Below are 21,372 nucleotides of genomic sequence, written 5' to 3'. Positions count from 1 at the left end.
TCCGCTGTCCTCACTCCCTAATTCCTAAGCAACGAAGAAATGGTGGTAGAGATGATTTTTTATTAGCTTAATCGGTGCTAAAATTATAACTTTATCTGGGAAGATTATACAGAAGCATAAGCCTATAGTAAATAAATTAATAGTGTAACTAATTTTTAAAATATATATACTATAAATAGTACTGTTCAACTATGGGAAAACAACAGTATCTACTAAATAATATTTTACAGCTATTTTGCACTAAAACAGAGGCAAAATGTTTAATATTACCCAAAAATGCAAAAAACTCACTTTCACATTTTTCTGTAGTTACTGCCTTTCTTCATAGTTGGGCAGGATACATAAATCTATTCTGATCTTGATAGCTTTTAGTTCTATTTTTTTTAAAACTCTGTCAGACTGTTTTTGAAATTACGAAAAATATCTATATTAAAATTACTAGAAACTGAAATTTCTGTGATTCTATGTTTAAGCTTAAAATAATACCTATCTATATCATTAATGTACTAATTGTATTCGATGTGAATGTTTTCAGGAAAGAGTACAAGCGAAGGATCCACCGTCCCATTATTTAGCAAAACTGCGCACCTACCTGGATCCAAAAGCATCGCGAAGCCATCGAGTATGTTGCACTAATTTTACATCTTATTTATTTTTTATTTTCAAATTTTCGTTATCCATTGCGTTATTACGCGATTTCGGACATACTAACTTTTTACTTTGCATCATGAATCAATAATCGTGATATAATAAGAAAAGGAGTAGTTTTGCATGGTAAATCTTTAGAGAATCTTTATTAGTCTTTATTTGATTTAATTTTTATTTAAATTTGAAGTAGCCATTAGATAGCCAATTTTTTTATTCCCAGTATATTAGTATTAAATAATGGCACAAACCGAAATCTTACTGTACTCTTATTGTTAATACATCGAATAATTGAAAATTAAACTGAATACAGAAATAAATCTACAGAGAAAAATGAAATAATAAACAGTATGAAAGAACGTACTGTAAGTGTCCCATAAGAAGTCCCCTGAAATGCATTAGAGGCAACGCTTTCCAAGTAATAATATTTATAATTAGTTACTTTACTTTCAAACGACATAACATGAAATTAAATTATTACAGTATTTTCAGAAATCTCTAAGAACCAATACAAATATTTACTGTTGTCTCTGGAAACCGAAAACTTTAGAATTTAAACTGCTAATGCAACAAAAGAAAACATTTCTGAGCATTTTAAACACTATAACTAGAAGAGAAAAGATTTTATTTCTACTAAAGACTAAATAAAATATTTTATTTCCTATAATTTATAAACATAATACAAATAATTACTCTAATATTTGGAATCACTACTTAAATTTTCTTCAACCTGTTGTTGAACACCCTAAAGATATATATATATTATTATTATTATTATAAAATATATATATATTATTTTTTTCCAAAAATAAGGCATCGCATGTGCAAACTTTATTTTGAATTATATCACGATGAGTTCATTCATCTTGTGTAACTGCGTATGTGTGTACCAAAAAAATGTACACTTCAGAAACCGTTTAGTTTTTTGATGACAAAAAATCCGTTTACTTTCTGTTCGTTTTCTCTCGTTAAAATTGTGAACAACGGATACTAATGATTATATAGTCGTATCGTTTCCTTACATTCTTCCAGAAAAGAAAAATGGTGGGAGAGTCGACGTCCACCCAAGTACTCCGGGATTTGGAAATCTCCTTGCGTACAAATCACATAGAGTAAGCTTCATTATTATATTCAAAAGTAAATTTTTGCTCGCTATAATCTTGTGTAGCCACTAATGAACTTATATAATACAAAAGGCGCGTTTTTAATATCAATTAATGTATTGATGATTATCAGAAGTGACGATGAAATAAAGAGAAACAATGAGGATACTGACTAGCTTATGGCGAGTAAACACTTATGTGCTGTATCTTAGATATCAAACAATAAAACAAGCCGTGAGAATTAAACAGTTCACTAAAATAAGGTATGGGTATGTGTATGTGTATTAAGCAGCTGTCGTGTAGACATAAAATATTTAAATGTTCTAATCATAAAGGTGAAATTTATTCGATGGAATAGATCGTATAGATGAATATTAAGGTATATATTATAAAGACTATAAAACTACCTATATTGTAAAAATAATACATCATTATGAATACACGTATAATTTAATGGAAAATATTTTTTTTGTGAATTTAAAATACTTTAGTAAACGCTAATTTAAGCTCTGTGCTTTAGTAGATAATATAACTGCCACATCATCCATATGTATGTAACTAGTGGCATAATTTATGTGATTGTTAACACATCCATACCCTATGAGTCATCGATGACCTCTAATATTTATGGCCAAAGCTCTTATCAAATGGATAAACACACTGCTTAATTTAATGTTGAATCAAGATGGAAGAGCAATAAGTAAAACATAATTTATTAATTTGTCGATCAACGTGCTTTTACCAATAAGACGATGCACAGTGGAGTATTTGTCCCGAAAAACTGACCAAACATATTTGGCTTTAACAGAGTCAAATGACAGAACACAAATTCAAAAATAAGTTGATTTATGTATATGCATGATTTATTTTACTATGACATTTTCGTATTGAAATTCTCAATTTGTAAGTTACATACATACTGTATAATACGAAAAATAACTTTCTTCTTTAAAATAATTTCAAAGTAATTTTTTAATGATGTACAAAATAGTTAGTTTAATTGGACTCTTCTATGTCGCATTTTTCTTGTTCTTCTATTGATTCTCAGTTGATCCTTCAAGTCTAATTCTTCAGCTTTTCTATTAATCATTTATTTCAATTTGGTATACCCTTATCCAAGGCAGTAAGATAATAATAAAATAATAAAATAATAAATTTTGAATTAAAGTTTTATAGTTTCGCTAAGAAATGATTTGCTCCTCTTTTGTAACCTAGAATATGAACTGTGTACTTGTGCTAGTAGAAGTCGATTTACTATGTCCAGGTTAAACTTTGTAGACAATTTTTCAAAATTATGTTTCAACATCAAACATAATCAATAAATTAGTAGAAAAGTACGATGCGTTTGCTCGACACACTCCAAGAAATAAAATATTTAAAAAATCATATAGACACGAGTTGGTAGTCAATTCTCTTTGTATTATAAACAGAAACCTTTATTCCAATGACACCAAAAAGAAGTATGGAAAATCGCTGGAAAGTAGGTATAACAAAATCATTTATGAAATGCTAGAAGTGAAAAATACCTCACTGAAATATTAGTCATTTTCAGACAGCAATAGTCACAGAAAAAGTAGACAATAAAAAAGTAAAAATTATTCAAAAATGTATTATATAACTTACTAAAAATCTCCTGAAAAGCTACCTAAAAGTCATTAATAAGCGAACGATGTTTCAGAGAATGGTTGTGACAGGAATATGTAGTATAAAAATTCTTCTTAGTTGTAAAAAATGAACAAATTTATTGTTACACTTTTTCCACATTTAACTATCTCTAGAAATAAACATTTCACAGCTTAAAGAAAATTTGAATCGACTTTTAACCAGCTTCTCCTAACAAATACTCCATTATGCAACGATGCAGCAGGGAAGTGTAAAATTATTTTCTAAAGTTCGGTGTATGATCTACACAATGCTTTAGGTGGGTGAGGGAGTTCCTAGACGAGAAGAACCAAGGCTTGGACGCCCTTATAGACTACCTCAGCTTCAGGTTGCTCATGATGAGGCACGAACAACGTCTCTTGGAATCCCACGCGAGTTCCGAAGAAAAATTACAATCCGGTAAGAGTACCCCAGCACCGTTGCACCGAGCTTGAGTGTACCTCTCCTATAACTGGCGTCCAAGAACAGATTTAATCGGTCAATGCAAATCACGGATGACGTAATTATTTTCCAGCTGGTTCTGGGGACACTTCGCCCTTAAACAACGGTTGTCTCAGACCGTCTCTTCACGAGCTCAAGGATAGCCCCGGCGTTAAAAGGAGATCTCGGCACGTGGCACGTCTAAATATGGGCGAAGCGAAAGATGACATTCACGTTTGCATACTGTGCATGCGTGCAATTATGAATAATAAGGTACGAAACTGTGCGGACAAGAATTGGCGTACAGACTTTACTGGAGGAGGATGGAGGTTGTTCAATTAGCTGATTTCATGTTTCTGTGTTTCGTTGCTTTTTTACACAATTTTCTCATTACACTGACTCGCAAATTGAGGCAAACGTAAATATTTGCAGGAGATTTTTTTTATAACTGATAGGTATAATTAAATTAAATTGGATCGGCGAGTTGGAGAACAGTAGAAGTCGAAAAATCTCATTTTGAGATATTTAATCACAATGTGTGATTCTATGCATTTTACATATTTGAATCCCAAAGGCAGAGTGTATTGTCTACTTGTTTTCTGTGTAAATTAATACACTTCGGCTCTGGGCTCTATATACAATTTTGAGATTATTTGAAAATGTTTAAGTAAGTTTGAACTTGTAGGTACAATTCTTCAACTCATCAATTGAATTCAAAAAGTAGAAAACTAAACAATCAATCACATTTTCGAAACATATTTGCCGTATCGAAATTTATTAATATTAACAGAAAATGTGTCTCTTAATTTATCACCATTAATTACAAACTCTTAAGTATTGTAAAAGAAAATACAAGTTTTTTAGATGAATAAAGGCTAGTAGATAGGTACATTTATTTTAAACGATCCTGTACATGTGAACACAACGTTTCAATGTAATGTGTACAGTATTTACTACCTATATAGAGAAGTGCTTCTTGAACTTCGTATAGTGTAACCATGGCGAAAAAAAATTGTGTATAATTTCCATTTTCGTACAATACAAATTTAAAAAGAAAAGAATTTCTTTTGTATTAAGGTCCACTGTGCAATAAATATAGCAACGATATCTTCTCATTATAAATTCGTCATGGGTTTTTTTTTCTCATTTTTTGGAGCAAGATCATCTCTTATTTTCTTTCGTTTTCGCTTTTTAATAAGCCAAATTGATTCATCGATGGCAAGTCAATTTGAACAAACCATCTGCTCTTTACCTTTAGTCGTGAATTTATAGCAACAAAATATACCATATAAAACTTTTAACGTTAAATTTGAACACTACAAAGGCTATTAATTGCAGACATTTTAAGATTTTATAATTATTTGTTACAGTACGGCTTTAATATGGTCATACAGCATCGAGAAGCCATCAACTGTATCGCTCTTAGCTTAATACACAAGAGTTTAAGGTAAATTCCTACTTCCTCCCGTGCAAACTGTTCTCTTCGTATCGATGCAGGATATGAACACGAAGATTATTGTTTCAGAACGAAGGCTCTAGTATTAGAACTTCTTGCTGCTATATGTCTCGTGAAGGGTGGCCATGAAATCATTCTGTCCGCGTTTGATAACTTTAAGGAAGTTTGCTCGGAAAGGCGACGATTTACAACTCTCATGGCATACTTCACCCAATACGACACTTTTCACATTGAGTTCATAGTTGCTTGTATGCAATTCGTGAATATAGTTGTTCATTCGGTAGAAGATATGAACTTCAGGGTACACTTGCAATATGAATTCACAAAGCTTGGGTTGGACGAGTATCTGGAAAAACTCAGGCATACTGAAAGCGAGGATTTGCAGGTTTGTGAAAGTATATATTTCATACAATTTTATATTTCCTTTCATCTTTTTGTTTCTATAATACGTCAGTACCAAATCAAATTTTCTGCGCTCTTTTACATTTCTTGAAGTCCTCCCTGAGGACTTCTGAAGATACCAAGTGTAAAGCATTTGAAAATACTGTTGTAATAATTGCAAAATATTTGTAATAAATTTTTAAGTAGCCATAAGTAGTTATCACTTCGCGATCAAGTTTCATAAATCGAAGAATGAACTTATTTCGAATTTTCTAACCATTTTATTCTGTTAATGAATAGTTTTACCTAGTACTTGAATTCAACGATATCATTGATTTAAATTGTTTTTATACAGTACCACTTATTTTGTTGTAAAATTAAATTTTACCTAAATGCTTAAAACAGATACACTTTACTAATATATTGAATGCAATTCCTTCTTACTAATACTTGCAACTTATTTATATAGAAAAAAGTTAACTATAACATATGTTTATGTCTTGTTCCTAAAAATCGTGATGTACATATTAAAAGCACTTTTTATTTTCTTGAATTACACATGTTTATGATAAAAAATGACAGGGAAAAATCAGACTTATTCAAGACATAACAGACTTATGTTATGAGAATTTATATGTATTTAAAATAGTGTTAGAAATAAAAATTATTGTGATATGTTATATATTATATTAAATACGAAACAAACTGACAGTTACTAATTTGTTTATATTACGATGACTTCGTAATTCTAGTAATAAAACTGTTTTGAATATTTATTTCAATTTTAATTTCAATTTCCTTTCAGGTTCAAATCTCTGCGTATTTAGATAATGTATTCGATGTAGCTGCCTTAATGGAAGACAGTGAAACTAAGACTGCCGCGTTAGAAAAAGTAGCTGAATTGGAAGATGAACTTGGTCATGTAAGTGTATACAGTATTTTAGAATTTAACACATATTTTAATAACTGATTAAATAAATGTGTTATTGATTAAAAACAGGCACACGATAGAATGGCAGAATTGGAAAGAGAATCTCTTGCGAAATTAGCAGAATTAGAAACTGAATTAGGTGCGTTAAAAGTGGAATATGCCGAAGCCGTGGAAGCTCGTCGATTAGCTGAAGAGGAGCTTACAGCCCTGAAAAGACAGAAACAGGATTCTGCTCGAAGACAAAGCGTTTTAGAAAACAAAATCATCGAGTTGGAAACTTTAACTGGAACTCTCACGAAAGGTTCTTCGGGTATGTTTCAAATTTTCCTATACTTTAAGTATACAGAGTATTCGGCTGTTGACCAGCTGGTCAGATCAGCTGATCAGAAATTTTAAATGGCAATTCTATATGCTAAAATAAGACGAAAATTAAGAATGACAAAATTGCGTTTAGTGAGAAATGTGTCTGATTTGGGTCTTATTCTACTAATTTCACTATGTCTAACCTGGATAATAAAAGGCGACCGTAAAATAAGTCCCAAGACACATTTCACGTGTATTTTAGGCGTTTTTGTAGCAATCAATAAATCTAAATCGAAACCTCAAATCATTTTCGTTCTATTTTGACCTATAGAATCGTCTCTTAAAATTTCTGATACTTATCGTCGAACACCCTCCATATGAAGTATAAGAACTTAACAAATGATATTTTGGACATTAATAGCCAATCTTCGAAATGGATCAGCAACGAGTCCGCTGAATAATCCAGATAACGTTATATCTTCGACATTTAATTCGACTCCATCGCCAACATTGGAACAGCCTCCGCCAGTGACTCCTGCGCCACCTCCGCCACCTCCACCACCCTGTCCACCCCCACCTCCCATGGTGTCTTTATCTCCAGGAGATCAAAAATTACCACCACCTGCACCTATACCGCCACCACCTGCTGGCATGATGCAAGCACCTGATGGAGCAATGACTATTAAACGAAAGGTATATATTTTCCTCTTCTTTTCCTTAAACATATTCGCACACAGCTAATATACCTGTAGTTGTAAGGAAAAATTATCTACGTCCTAAGTCATACTTTTTCCTTTTCGAGATATTAGCATTTGAAGTTTTCTAATTCAGTTCTGTTTTATCAACTTGTATCTTTTTTGAACTCTTATTTTTAAGTAAATAAGTTATTTTAATGCCTTTTCTTCTTTCTGAAAAGATAAATTCTATATTCTAGGTCTCAATTAAGGTGTTCACTTAAATTTTTTAAAAATATGACATAGTTTGTTTTGCCTTACAATTACACCAGATACAATTTCCTTATAGTATATCAATTCCAAAATAATACAATTGCATAAAATGGCTTCTTTTGCTGTACAATTTGCATATTAATGTTAATCATATGTTTCTATTTTTCCATTGTAGGTTCAAACGAAGTACAAACTTCCTACACTCAACTGGATCGCATTAAAACCCAACCAAGTTCGAGGCACTATTTTTAATGAATTGGATGACGATCGACTGCATAATTACATAGACTTTTCCGATTTCGAAGAACGATTTAAGATAGGTATGGGTGGGCACGTAGCCAATGGAACCAACGAAATCGACGGTCTTCATAGCTTTCCCAGTAAGAGATTCAAGAAGCCAGAAAATGTTTCCCTTTTGGAACACACCCGATTACGAAATATTGGTATGTACATTAATTTTTCTTTACTTCATATTTTAGTACTAGAAAGTATATACGTTGATGTTTTTACAGCTATATCGCGAAGAAAAATGGAAATGCCAGTAGAAAAAGTCATTTCAGCCGTAAACGCCCTTGATTTGAAAGTACTTTCGCTCGAAAATGTAGAGTTGCTACAACGTATGGTGCCTACAGATCAAGAGGTACGCTTAATTGTAATTTACTATTAGAAACTGTTATCGATAATTACAAAAACACGAAACTTTTGTAATGTTACAGATAAAAGCATACAGAGAATACATAATAGAAAAGAAAAACGTTAATCTTTTAACGGAGGAAGACAAATTCTTAATGCAACTCGGTAAAGTGGAAAGAATATCAACAAAATTATCCATTATGAATTATATAGGAAACTTTTTTGACAATTTACACCTCATTACTCCACAAATACATGCTGTGATATCTGCATCGAGTTCTGTCAAAAGTTCGAAAAAGCTGAGAGCAGTATTAGAGATTATTCTTGCCTTCGGAAATTATCTGAACAGTAGTAAACGTGGCCCTGCATATGGTTTCAAATTGCAGAGCTTAGACACATTACTCGATACAAAATCAACAGATAAGAGAATGTGCCTTCTACATTACATTGTAGCAACAATACGTGTGAAGTTTCCCGAACTTATCAATTTTGAATCGGAGCTTATGTACATCGACAAAGCTGCGACAGGTATGTAAACATTTATCTTTACAATAAGAAGCTAAAAGTCTACAGTGATGCAGTAGTTCACTGTTTTACATAGTTATTTATTTATTTTAATGCATGTGTATGCAGAATATTGTAGACCTATTTATTACATGTGATATCGTTTCCATGGAACTTCAAATTGATGATTACATATCGGTTATTTATTGCAACAGTGATATAGCTCAAGAATTATAATTTTAAAAGAAATGAAGTCAATATCGTTATCCATTGTAAAACCCATTAATTCAGTAAATACGAATTTAGGTTTTCCATTTCGGATAATTCATCCATAGTGAAAAGTATAAAGATTGTTTTCATTTGCATTTCATCTAAAGTGAACATTGAAAGTAAACAGCGAAGAAAGTACAGCCTCACTCTACTTCTGATGAAACAAATGGATGGTTCATACATACTGAACCTCTAGGGATAAATGTAAACCTAAAAGTGAACAGTTTTTGTAGTCAAAGCTCTGAAGACAGTGCCGGTTTTCTATATCAAAGGATTAATTTCTTTTTTAAATAGGAAATTAAACTGAGCTTTATTTATTCTTAAATGATTCCTGTAGCTTTTAGGATCTGCAGCAAGTTCCATTAATAATTGTGTCGATACTCTTAATTGTTCTCCCCATTTAATACACAGTTTAACCTATAATTGTTGACGTCCACGTTTCTGATATTTAGCAATATTTTTCTACAAAAGCTAAAGTTATCAATTCGAGTCCGACACTCACTATTGAAAACTAATGAATTCAACCACGGGCCTGGTATAAATACTTCATCTTTCATTCTGAATGTGGATGAAACATCCGCGATGATCTTTCAAAGAGAAAAGCCTAAATTCGCTTTAATTTGAAACATACTAAGCTTCCTTCAAATTCGTAGAATGCTCAATCTTACTATTAGTATATTTCAAATTAGTACCAAATTTGTTGCAAGTAGAACTGAAACTTTATTTGTTCGAACTAATTATCATTCTTATGAGCCTTTGAAAAAGATATAATTTACAGTAAACTGAAATAAAAATGGAGTTACTTGGTTATTTAAAGTGAATGTAAAAATTGTACTGAACAGCATGCGATTAGAAAAAAACGATATATCATATGTGTACAAGTTTCATGCGTTGTACATGATTGTTCTCTGAATTTTATATGTTCTAATTTACTTTTATTTACTAATTTCAGTTTCCTTAGAAAATATAACAACTGATGTTCACGAGTTAGAGAAAGGTATGGACCTTGTAAGAAAAGAATTTGAACTTCGTGGCAAAGAAAAACATAATACGGTACTGCGAGATTTCTTGAATAACTCTGAAGAAAAGCTACGCCGTCTAAAATCTGATGCTCGAACTGCTGGTGAAGCGTTTCGAGAATGTGTTGAATTTTTCGGCGAAAGTCCGAGACAGGTGGATGCTAATACATTCTTCTCTCTTCTTGTTAGATTCGCAAGAGCATTTAAGGTAAATTTTGTATATAAATTAAATACATATTAATACATTGCTACCTTCCGCTTTGTTAAAAAAAATGATTCAATGGAAGTAAATCATTTTTTATTTACATCTACATATTAATATACTTAATTGGTATTTGTTATTAAAAGAAAACGAAAACTATTATTAAGAAAAATACTTTTACAGGCTGCGGATCAAGAAAACGAGCAACGTCGAAGGCTAGAAGCTGCTGCTGCAGAAGCTTTGAATACTTCGGAAGAGGTCATTAAACGAAATAAATTAAATCAGAAGAAACAACAGGTATATTTTTTTACTTGCATACTTTTTATTATTCAAGAAATAGTAAAAAATGTACTTCTAATGGCACAGCTTTGTTATCATGATTCTTATATTGCATGTTGTACATTTAACATTTGTAATGTTCCTTAAAAAGGACAAGAAAAATTATAATATCATTGTATTCAAATAGGTTTGACTTATTTTTTGTTTTACTTTTATGCTTGTTACTTATTTGCCTATTTGAATGTACTTAATTCTATGATACTATCGTGTTTTGATTGTGATAGCCTTATTTCTGAGTTTGAAGTTAGTAAATATATTATAATACCTGGGACGTTCAAAAAGTTCCTTGCATCCTAGCCCAGACATGATTATAAATACCACATGTGAAAAACTTTTTGAACGCCCCTCGTGTACTTGTTTTTTATACGTTTATTTTAGTTATTCCAAAAATAATTCAATTTGCATTTGCATTTACATTTGCATTTGCATTAACGCGTTTGCATTTCATTCTAATATATTTTACTAATCACTCGCTACTAACTATTTTATAGCTATTCTTTAACAGAAAAAATACACATTTTTCTCTCTCTCTCTCTCTTTCTTTGCGCCCCCTCCCAATCTCTCTCAACATCAATGCTCTAGAATTTTTGTTCAATCCTATTATAAAATTATTAGTAACCACTGTTGGAATATTTAAATTTCATTTCATCATACATATACTATAATATATTATAACAATTAATAATTTTGAGACAAATATTGAATAGAGTAAAACATACATGTTGTTGCTACAAACATTAATACTAGCGTTTCAAAATAATATTGGAAACATGAATAATCAAATATTAATGAAATATGTTGAATGGATTAAGTATTAATACCTTTAGTTAAACGATATAAACCAAATCTCATTATCTCAGATATTATGAAGAACTATTATTATACTTTCTAAAATTGAGAATGAACGTAAAAGTAGTAAAACTCACAATTGCATTGAAAATACACACTGTTTGATTTCTGTTTGAGGCTTATATTTACAAAAATCCATAATCTTAAACACTGATTGTGCTTTTCAAATATGTTCCTCTATATTTTATAACAACGCATGATTTATGCTTTTGTAAAAGAGGCTTGCATATCTTGGCACTTAAAATATCTGTTAAATGTTTATACATTTTAATTTGAAGATTAATCATCTACCATCACAGAATAACACTTATTTAAATTGAATTTGTATTGGTCGATTAATTCATCGAATTGATGATTTCACAATCATAATTATTTTTAAAAAAATCAGCTTAAATTTAAGATGGAAAACAATTTTTCACCTAAAAACACTGATTAAGACACCTTTATTAAGTGTCAATTTCAAAAGCAGTAAATAGTATTCGTGAATAAATTTCACAAATTTCAGTGCTCGTGTGAAAGTTAATTTATAAAGGCAGTTCCTTTTCGCTGCATGTTGTGAGATAGCATGACATTTTACGGGGATTATTTACTTAATTACGATAATTATGAACTTGACGAGAGTGCTCTTTTAGCATTTTTTCCGTGTCTCGAACAGACAAAATGCCTATTAAGGTATCTCACGAAAGTCTATTTTTCTTATTTGTTACATATTTATTTGGGTTTAAAGTCACCGAAATTTTGCTGTAACACGAACAAGAGTCTGTTACACCGGCATCTTAATGAACTGGAGCTCAGAACGTAACAATATAGAAACAATTCACAACATGTAAGTCTCTACTCACTCACTTCCTCCTAATAACATATTTTTATTGACTGCACTAGCGCATACACTGCACCTAGACAACACATACCATATACCACGTACCTTGAAAGCAGTTCTACCTTTGATACATGCAACTCGTACATGCATATACAGGTTCAGTCATAAGGAACAGGATGTCTAAATATTTATTGTACATTTGGAAATATAAAATGTTTAGAATACAGTTGGTGTTTCTACGAAAGAAACATATTTACCTTTTAAAGTCCTGATACTCTTCGTAATTGTTAATTTAAGGATGTTCATTTCATTCTCTTACGAAATGGTGGTATACTTTTATTCCTTGCATATTGACCTATCTCATATAATATAATGGAACATATAATTAAAGTACACACAACAATTCCTTAAGAAATAATGAAGATATTATATTCTATATAATATATTGCGATTGCAGAATATTATATTGAATATTTCAAGTATATATTTAAGTGAAATAAATTAAATTGCTTTTAATATTAAATTTCTAAGATCATATTATGATTAATCTTAATAATAGACATAAATAATATATATGTAATGCAGTAAAACTATATTTGAATTAATAAAGTAATATTATTTGTTGCTGATTTAAAAAGAAAATTTAAACGTTTCATTTAAATGTTTAAACTTAGAAAACAAATATGCTAGATTTTTGTATTTCCAAATTCATTTGAGATATATTTATTTTTAAAACGTTATTCGTTTACAAAAATTTGTTGTGTATAAATGAGTTCTTTCATACTATATATACAGCAAACAATATCTGATTTTGGAGAAAATATTAATGACTTCGTTTCACAAAAACATCTACACTAATTTGCATTAAATTAATTTTTCATTGGAGATAACCAACTTATATGGATATGAACATCATAAATTGTAGCCATCCATTTGAAGAAACATTACTCTTTTAAAAAGCTGCCTTTTTATATGCGTGGTACAAAAATAATATTCACTCGTTTTATACAATTAACAAAGAATTAAAAGATGCATTGGCATGTGTTCTAGCTTGCATTGATGTTGCCTGAGAGAAGTCCTCTATTATTACTTTCCTATGCTACTGCAAAGAATCGTATAGATTAAACATGCATAAATTAACAATAGAATAGATCGATTTGAAATTATGTTAAACATAATTAGTACTCATTAGTATTGCAAAAATTTATCTACAAACAGAACAGCTATAACATACAGATTAATTTAGAAGCTTTTTTATTTCAGAAGTATAATTATGGCTTCTATCAGAGCACTAAATTACAAACTCTTTTGAATGAAAAATTTTTCAATGAAAAAATTAAAATATAAATGCTTACAAGAGTTCATGTAATCTCAATTTCCCTATTTTCTATTATTAGTACTTTATCCCTCAGGAATCTATTAATAAACTTATTATAATGGACTCCTGTTAGGTAAAGTGTTAAAAAAACAAGAGAGAGAAAAATAAAAATATTCAAAAGAACTCTTAATCATTTTTATAACTACACATTATAAGAAAATGACGAAAGTGATTTTTTATGATGAAATTCTAGTAAAAGTTCTAAACTATAGTTCAAAAGAAAGAGTATATTTTAACGTAATCTTGTTTTATTAATAAGACTCCATTTGTGGCAAGGAAGAACCTTTATTATGAAAACATTAGAATAATTTTCAAAAACTACACTAACATATCATTGCTAAAACAATGAAAACAAAATAGTTTTATGTGAAACAATTATGCAAATGATACTATTAGAAAATTTTAAAACATCTGAGTCAGTTAAATAATCAAAACAAATGAAAGCAACATTTATAACATATTATCTAATATTAATGCATATTTCCAAACAAGTCATTTTTGCCACTATAAATGAATAAATCTTTTGTGCGTCCATACATATATATATATGTATGTACCTATTAAGTGTTTAATAAACACTCAAATGACTTTGATTATTTATTACTTTACACGTTCATAGGATGCTGTGATAAACGAGTTAAAGAACAAAACAAGATTAGTTCAAGAGAAGAAGCTGTTGCAGCAGGATGAGGTTTATAATGGTGCTCTAGAGGATATTCTTCTTGGGCTGAGATCAGAACCGTATCGACGAGCAGATGCGGTCAGGCGTAGCCAACGGAGACGTATCGATAACCACAGACTTTCTCGTACTGCCGAAGAATTGGAGCTCTAAGCCAAGTCTCTTTCAGCATCTATTTGTTCAGCTTTCAGCTTGGAAAGGAAAACAGGTTTCTTTCTAAAAGGCAAATTAATTCCATTTCCCACAATACATGAAATTTTGCATTTATATATTTTGACCTAAGTTAAAGCTACATATCATTTTAAACAATCTGAAGAGATATACTTATCGCAGACGGTGATTCATTTACTAAATTAGGAAAAAATTTCTTGATAAATGAATAATGTTTCTTTATAGGGGAACATTATTCGAAAAATATCAATTTCACCTTTGTATTTGAATATAAGTCTACTAAATTGAATTCAATGCTGATTGACACAATGACGTACAAAATTATTAATTATATAATTATATATATGTATATTATATGTGATATTAATTATATTAATATCATAATTATGTGATAATTGAGATATTAAAGACTACGCCAGTGTCTAATTTTCATTTTTTTTATTTATTGTGGATATTATAATATGTGCTTGAATTTGTATTATTGACTATCTTGATGTAATATAAAAATGGTAGTTTTTAACAAAATAAAAGTCATCCATTTGTCTAATGATACTGTCAAAAAAAAAAAACTGAAAAAAAAACGTTATCGTCATTATATGGTATTTGTTCTAAACAATATAGCTTCTACTTAATAAATTTTTCTTTTGCCATTATAACTCAGGAGACTAAGTTGCTTATTGTTTCTGAACAATCATATTTATTACTTGAATGTCTGCATCAGCATTGATTTCATTCAATTTTGGAAATCATCTTGAAGTACGCGATAAAGGCTTTAACTTACTAACCACCGAAAATTTAATTGTTCAATACATTCTGGGAAAAGCATTAGAAACAGTGAATGTAGTATCGATAATTGTAGATACGGCGAATCGAAAGAAATTTTCGAGTTTGATATTAAAGTGTCACGCACATAAGTCACTCATGCGGTGCTATAAACTTGCTAACAACCAAACCAGTTTAAATCTAAAAGGTAAATTGTTTGATACGATTTTTAATAAATAATAATAAGGCATCGGTCCTTTAAATTGTTTATTGCGTTTTTTTGTTGCATAAAATGTTAGTAAAAAAACGAGCTAACTTAAAGGCACGCATTAAGAAAAATTGTATGATTATTTTTACATTGTTTTCCACGATTTAACTTTAAGTGGTTAAACACAGAAATTGTTTGTATTTAATTATTGTTAATTGTTATTCATGCTTGAGATATTTATAATTTTCAAATTTAATTGATATATGTTGATCATTTATTCAAGAGAGCTTCTAAAAAAAACTAAGCAGATAAGATATTCAATAGTTTTGATGATCATATACAATAAAAAGGACATTTATTTTGAAACGAAATTCAGCTATTAAATTTGGATATTTGTGAAACTTCTAAAGAATCGTAGGTTCTAACTATATCATAACATTCCATGGATATAAGAGTCCAAAACTCCTCATACAACTTTTAAACAACAGAATATCTATTTTGCACAAACGAAATATAAAGTTGCATTTTTATACAGATAAAGGTACGATCGTTCCAAATTGCATGGCGTTTCTCGTAAGGTCTGAAAATGAAATTTTTGATCATTAAAACTGTATAGTTTAGCAGCCAGTATGTGCACAAACAATTTATAATCAATATAAATCTTCTTACAGAATCTCTTATTTTGATACATATATTATATAGAGTTAGCACAACTTGATACATTCCGTCAGGACCTCAAGATACGCTCAATATAACAATAACTGCATAGTAGAATTTAGTACAGTCACTTCTACTATAACGCATAGAAGAAAAGATTTTAGCTGCATTTAATACAAAAGTAATAAGCTAGAATAGAATGGAAATACGAGTAATAGAATGTGTCAAATATTCAATGATCAAAATTCTTAGAAATATGAATAATTAAATAAGCTCTACGAAGGACCTCGTTAAAAATAACGATCGCAGTGACTAATTAAAACACTTATATTAAAATTAGAATGCTATGTTACCCTGAAAAGATACTCTATAAAATAAAATTATTAGTTTCTAATAAAATTACTAGAATATCTTAATCTTTCCGTGACAGTAAATGAAATTGAATTTAAGATATGTGCTAAATTAATTGTAAAACATACAATAAGTAACTTAAATAGATGCACCTTTTATTGGCAACTTTATAGGAATTTTGAGAATTGTAATAAATGTTTTGTGTATTTTCGTAAACACTTAAGTAGCGTAATGAAATCACGCGTTAGGTCTACCGTAACAGCAATCTTTTATATCCATTATTGTGAAACGGAACATATTACTAAATATCAAACAGATTTTGAAGTATATTGCCAAGGGATGACTCGATAGGATTCCACATAAATTTTCTATACAGCTTTTTCCCGATATTTACATATCTCAAGTTTTTTTGATAAAAAATAAAATTATATTTTCACTTTTGTACGTTTTTCATATTATATACGTATTATCGACAAATAATGTAAATATTACTGTAATATACGACATGCGCTGGTAGAGATAAAGAAAATGTAATTACTATTAATTGTAGACGAATCGTCAATGTGATGGTTAGATAGGCATAACATCCTTGTGTTATAAATATTGCGTAAGTAATATCATTCACTGCTGAATTCCAATGGTACAATTTTAATCAATTGCAACAGAAAGGAAAACGTATTTTATGTATTTTTTGCAAAAATGTAAATACTGTGCATTTTATAAAATAAGTTATACAAAAATAAGCATGTGCTCTACTTTGTATAAAATTCATTACAAATAAAAATGATACAGATGTACTATACACGTATGTGGCCATCAATATGTTTTTCTCACATTGTGCGCTAATTTATTTATTGCTTCATTTAGAAGAATAAGTTTATAATATTACCTTTCCAGTAGTAAACCTTCGGTAATTATAAAGGGATAACTGATCAATGAAACCAATCATTTTCTAAAGTTTTATTTATTGTTTATGTGAATAGACTACATTATTATATTTCATGTAAAATATGTTTATATACAAATATACAATATACAAAAGGCACAATATATCTACATTCCTTAGATCATGTATAGCAAAATGCAAATAAAATAAACTTCAAATATACAAATGACTATCAATAACGGATAGAACAGTTATCTATGGCTTCGTATTCAGATGAAATAGTAAAAAATTGTGCTTCATGTAAAAATATCTGATGTATGTGCTCGGTATGCAATCGCGTATGATGTTTAAGAAACTGTTCTATCTATTTTTATTACATCTTTATCAGTATCGTACAAACTTTTACGAAAATATTTTATTTCACTGTAATTTGTTACAAAATACACGCATATGTCCTTTACTAAATTGTAATTCAACGACAGATTCGAAAGTATTATTTATTGCTATCAAAATTATTAAAGTTCACTCTTCAAAAAAACTTTTCGTTCTTCGAAAAATGTAAATTAATTTGTATAAATTATGAATATTTCAATGCGATCAATATTTATTGACAAATATAAAAATGCGGTAGTATTGTCTTGAACAATTGACACAATGATGATTAAATATTTAAAATGTGATAATCGAATTTAAAATTAATAATAATTTCACAGTAAATTTATCGTAAATCACTCATAACGCTAGCGCTGTTTTTGTTCGTTGTAATTGTTCGCCTTTTTAGTTTAAACGTTTTCGTGATTGCATAAAAAAACACGTCAGTATCGAACATTTACGAATATCTGTGTCCCATGATTTGAGGATGTAGGTATGCACACAAAAATACCTAATGTAAATAATAAAATCATTTTGAACGTATATATATTTATATATAAAACACTGTTGTATCATCGTCAATGATATCGTAATAATAGAATATGTAAATTTCATTTTTTTTTTTACGTACACCGAAATGTAGACAATCGATTAGATTAAACAGATTAAAACTTTCGTGTTTTTAAAAATATGAAAATCATTTTCTCTTTACTTTTCGCGACATCGTATCACAAAGTTATTTATGCATTCACAGTTCGCATTACAATAAAAGTTTTGAACGTGTTACGGTGTATGGCTCGCGGTATTTTTTACCATTTTCTTTTTAAATTTACAACAGTATGACAGAAAACTTACATGATACATAGTGTGACGTAAATTGGTGAATAAAAAATTTCAAACTAGTTTCGTTTATGTTCCAAATTATAGCGAAACGTGTCACGTATACCTCTCTTAACAAGTTTAAAGAATATCTATCACGTTTAAGTCTTTATGAAATAAACTGCACCTTTATAGAGTAGACCTAAGTATCATGAAAATTTTCTATAAAATAGAAACTTTTTACACATATGTTATATATCTACATGGACTCACAGGTAAATTCTTTTAATTCTATTACCAAGAGTATGCATTCTCCTTTAAAATATTTCTATAAAAATTACAGATATTATTTTCGATACTAGAAGTCTTGGAAATCGAATAACAGGTTTGTATTCGATTATTAACCGATTAACATATTAATCGGTTATGAGTATGTACACAGACACATACAACCATTAACCAAATAATGAAAATTAACAGGTTAAAGCAATTTCTTATAAAATAAAGCTATAAATGCAATAAAATATAAAATAATAGAAAAATATTACAAGTATATTAATTTTAATTTAATAAATCACTGTAACGAAAACCTGAACCGAATCATTATTATTATGATTTATCAATAACTTAGATCTAAATCACTTCATGAATTATTTAATTACAATTTTCTAAAATAAAGTATTCTTTGCTCAACTTTGTTAATAATTGTTTAAATAACTATGAACTAAATGGTGTTTCCAACAATACTGCTTGTGAACAGTTCTCTATTATTTTATTTATTGCTGTATTACCACTTCTATTTTATAAAAAGTTGTTTTAATTAATCATCCTTATTCAGATAATTATATTATGTATATGTTTGGTTATATGCAACCATAGTGTCTATATACCTGTGTACTAAATTGATCAATTGGTCATTAAACGATCATACAGATAGTTGGATATCTGAAAAGACCAGTTAAACCAACAGCATTGACTGGTATGCAAATTCTGTATATGTAGAGTATATAAACTGTATAAAATTTATATCATTTACCTTACAAACAATACTCCATTGGAGACAGTAATAATGTTCTTACATTATAAAAATGTGTCAAAATTTAAAAAAAACCTGATTAACTTTACAGGAATGTAAAAATGTCAGTTAAGAAAGTGTACCAATTATTAAGGTCAAATTCATAGTCTTTGCATGAGACGTTCATGCAAAAATTTCAATTTCCTAACATTTTATATGTCATTACTTTACATCTAAAACGTCTTATATACATACTCAACAAAATACCACTTTTATTTTCATTAATTATAGAAACAACTATTTAAAGTCAAATTCGTTTATATGTGGTGAGATTTACATCTTTTTTTATTACAAAGGTCAAAAAATGTAAATATTTCGTATATATTAAATGGCCAAACCTTTAGACCGATATAACTGCGTGCACAAGTGTAAATCATCTTTTAAAATATTTATAACATACCTGTTATATTAAACTAGTGGAAAATAAGTTATGTAGAAATTCATTAGTTTTACTTAAAACTCTTTGGTTTCATCATAAACATTATTACATAAAATCCTCGGTCACAACAGTGCTTACAATTTCAATTCTAAACACTGTTTCCTCACTATTACAAAAATCTGAATTGCATGTTTCTCATGACAAAACCAAAACATATCACTTAATAGTTTATCCAGCGTTATACTCTGATAAATCTATTTTGATTAAATTATGTAAACTGCCTTGTGCTTATGTTGACTGCCATATATTTAAAAAGACTTGTATAAACGAAAAAAAATTATATCTATGTAAGGAAAATACTTGACAATATTTAATATAAACCATATGTTTATATAATACGAAATTACATATAATTCTGGCAAACTGCTGTATTATATAAATTGAAAAACCAACTTTAAATCTTTGTATACAAGAAATAATAATACTGATTAGTGTAACGTTTCTCGAAGAAGTAATATTGAAACAAAGGTCAGTTATCCAGACTGAAGTTTAGCAGAATAACTATTACTTAATTACTTTAAAAGAGGAAAAGAAAAAAAAACAAAAATTAAAACATTTATTATGCTTTCACCACACAATTTCTTTCATCTAATTTCTTATAAAAAATACTGAATGTTTATATTATGAACAAGATATAAGTAAAGAAATAATATTCAATTGTTAGAATCATGTAAAGTTTAATAGTAGTATACAAAATGTAATTTATTGTCAATTGAAAAATGAATTTCGATTTCGAGCTACAAAAATGACAAACCAAAAAAGTAATGAAAATGAAGTATACAAAAAGTTACATTGCTACATTGTGTCATTGAAATCTTGTGTATATTTCTGAAGTCAAATTAAAAAAAAAAAAAAAAAAAAAGAAAAAAAACAGTAAATAAAATTTAACAAAATTTTGCACACAGCAATTTGAACACAAACTGGTTTGCTTTATTTGGTTTATATGGCATGGATCTAGTATTTGGTTTCTTTGTTACTTAATATATTCATGTTAACAAAAATAATTAATCTTACGTAAAAAATAAGTTACTTTTACATTTGTGAAAACTGGTTATATGACCAGCATTTTTATTATACACTTTAAAGTAAAA

The 21,372-nt window shown here is 29.1% G+C and overlaps 1 protein-coding gene across 3 annotated transcripts in view; it reads left to right on the top strand.

The window, feature by feature from the left end:
- The window catches only part of Frl (formin-like protein), an 81,793-nt gene extending 66,781 nt beyond the window's left edge, over positions 1-15,012 (top strand). The window contains exons 3-17 of one of the 3 annotated variants that reach the window (XM_076376571.1): positions 536-622; positions 1,678-1,757; positions 3,670-3,809; positions 3,925-4,103; positions 5,201-5,277; positions 5,356-5,671; positions 6,473-6,589; positions 6,668-6,908; positions 7,323-7,594; positions 8,024-8,291; positions 8,361-8,488; positions 8,565-9,009; positions 10,208-10,482; positions 10,660-10,773; positions 14,482-15,012. In XM_076376571.1, coding sequence (XP_076232686.1) covers positions 536-622; positions 1,678-1,757; positions 3,670-3,809; positions 3,925-4,103; positions 5,201-5,277; positions 5,356-5,671; positions 6,473-6,589; positions 6,668-6,908; positions 7,323-7,594; positions 8,024-8,291; positions 8,361-8,488; positions 8,565-9,009; positions 10,208-10,482; positions 10,660-10,773; positions 14,482-14,694 — 2,952 coding nt within the window. In that variant the 3' untranslated portion in view covers positions 14,695-15,012. Of the gene's footprint in view, positions 1-535; positions 623-1,650; positions 1,758-3,669; positions 3,810-3,924; positions 4,104-5,200; positions 5,278-5,355; positions 5,672-6,472; positions 6,590-6,667; positions 6,909-7,322; positions 7,595-8,023; positions 8,292-8,360; positions 8,489-8,564; positions 9,010-10,207; positions 10,483-10,659; positions 10,774-14,481 lie in introns of those variants that run through there. The other 2 variants (XM_076376570.1, XM_076376572.1) reach the window with 2 other exon arrangements.
- The last annotated feature ends 6,360 nt before the right edge of the window (positions 15,013-21,372 follow it).

The sequence above is a fragment of the Calliopsis andreniformis genome, chromosome 4 (assembly GCF_051401765.1).
Source record: "Calliopsis andreniformis isolate RMS-2024a chromosome 4, iyCalAndr_principal, whole genome shotgun sequence".
In the NCBI taxonomy this organism is placed as follows: domain Eukaryota; kingdom Metazoa; phylum Arthropoda; class Insecta; order Hymenoptera; family Andrenidae; genus Calliopsis; species Calliopsis andreniformis.
Note: the sequence above shows the minus strand (reverse complement) of the source record. Positions and strands in the feature narration are given on the sequence as shown.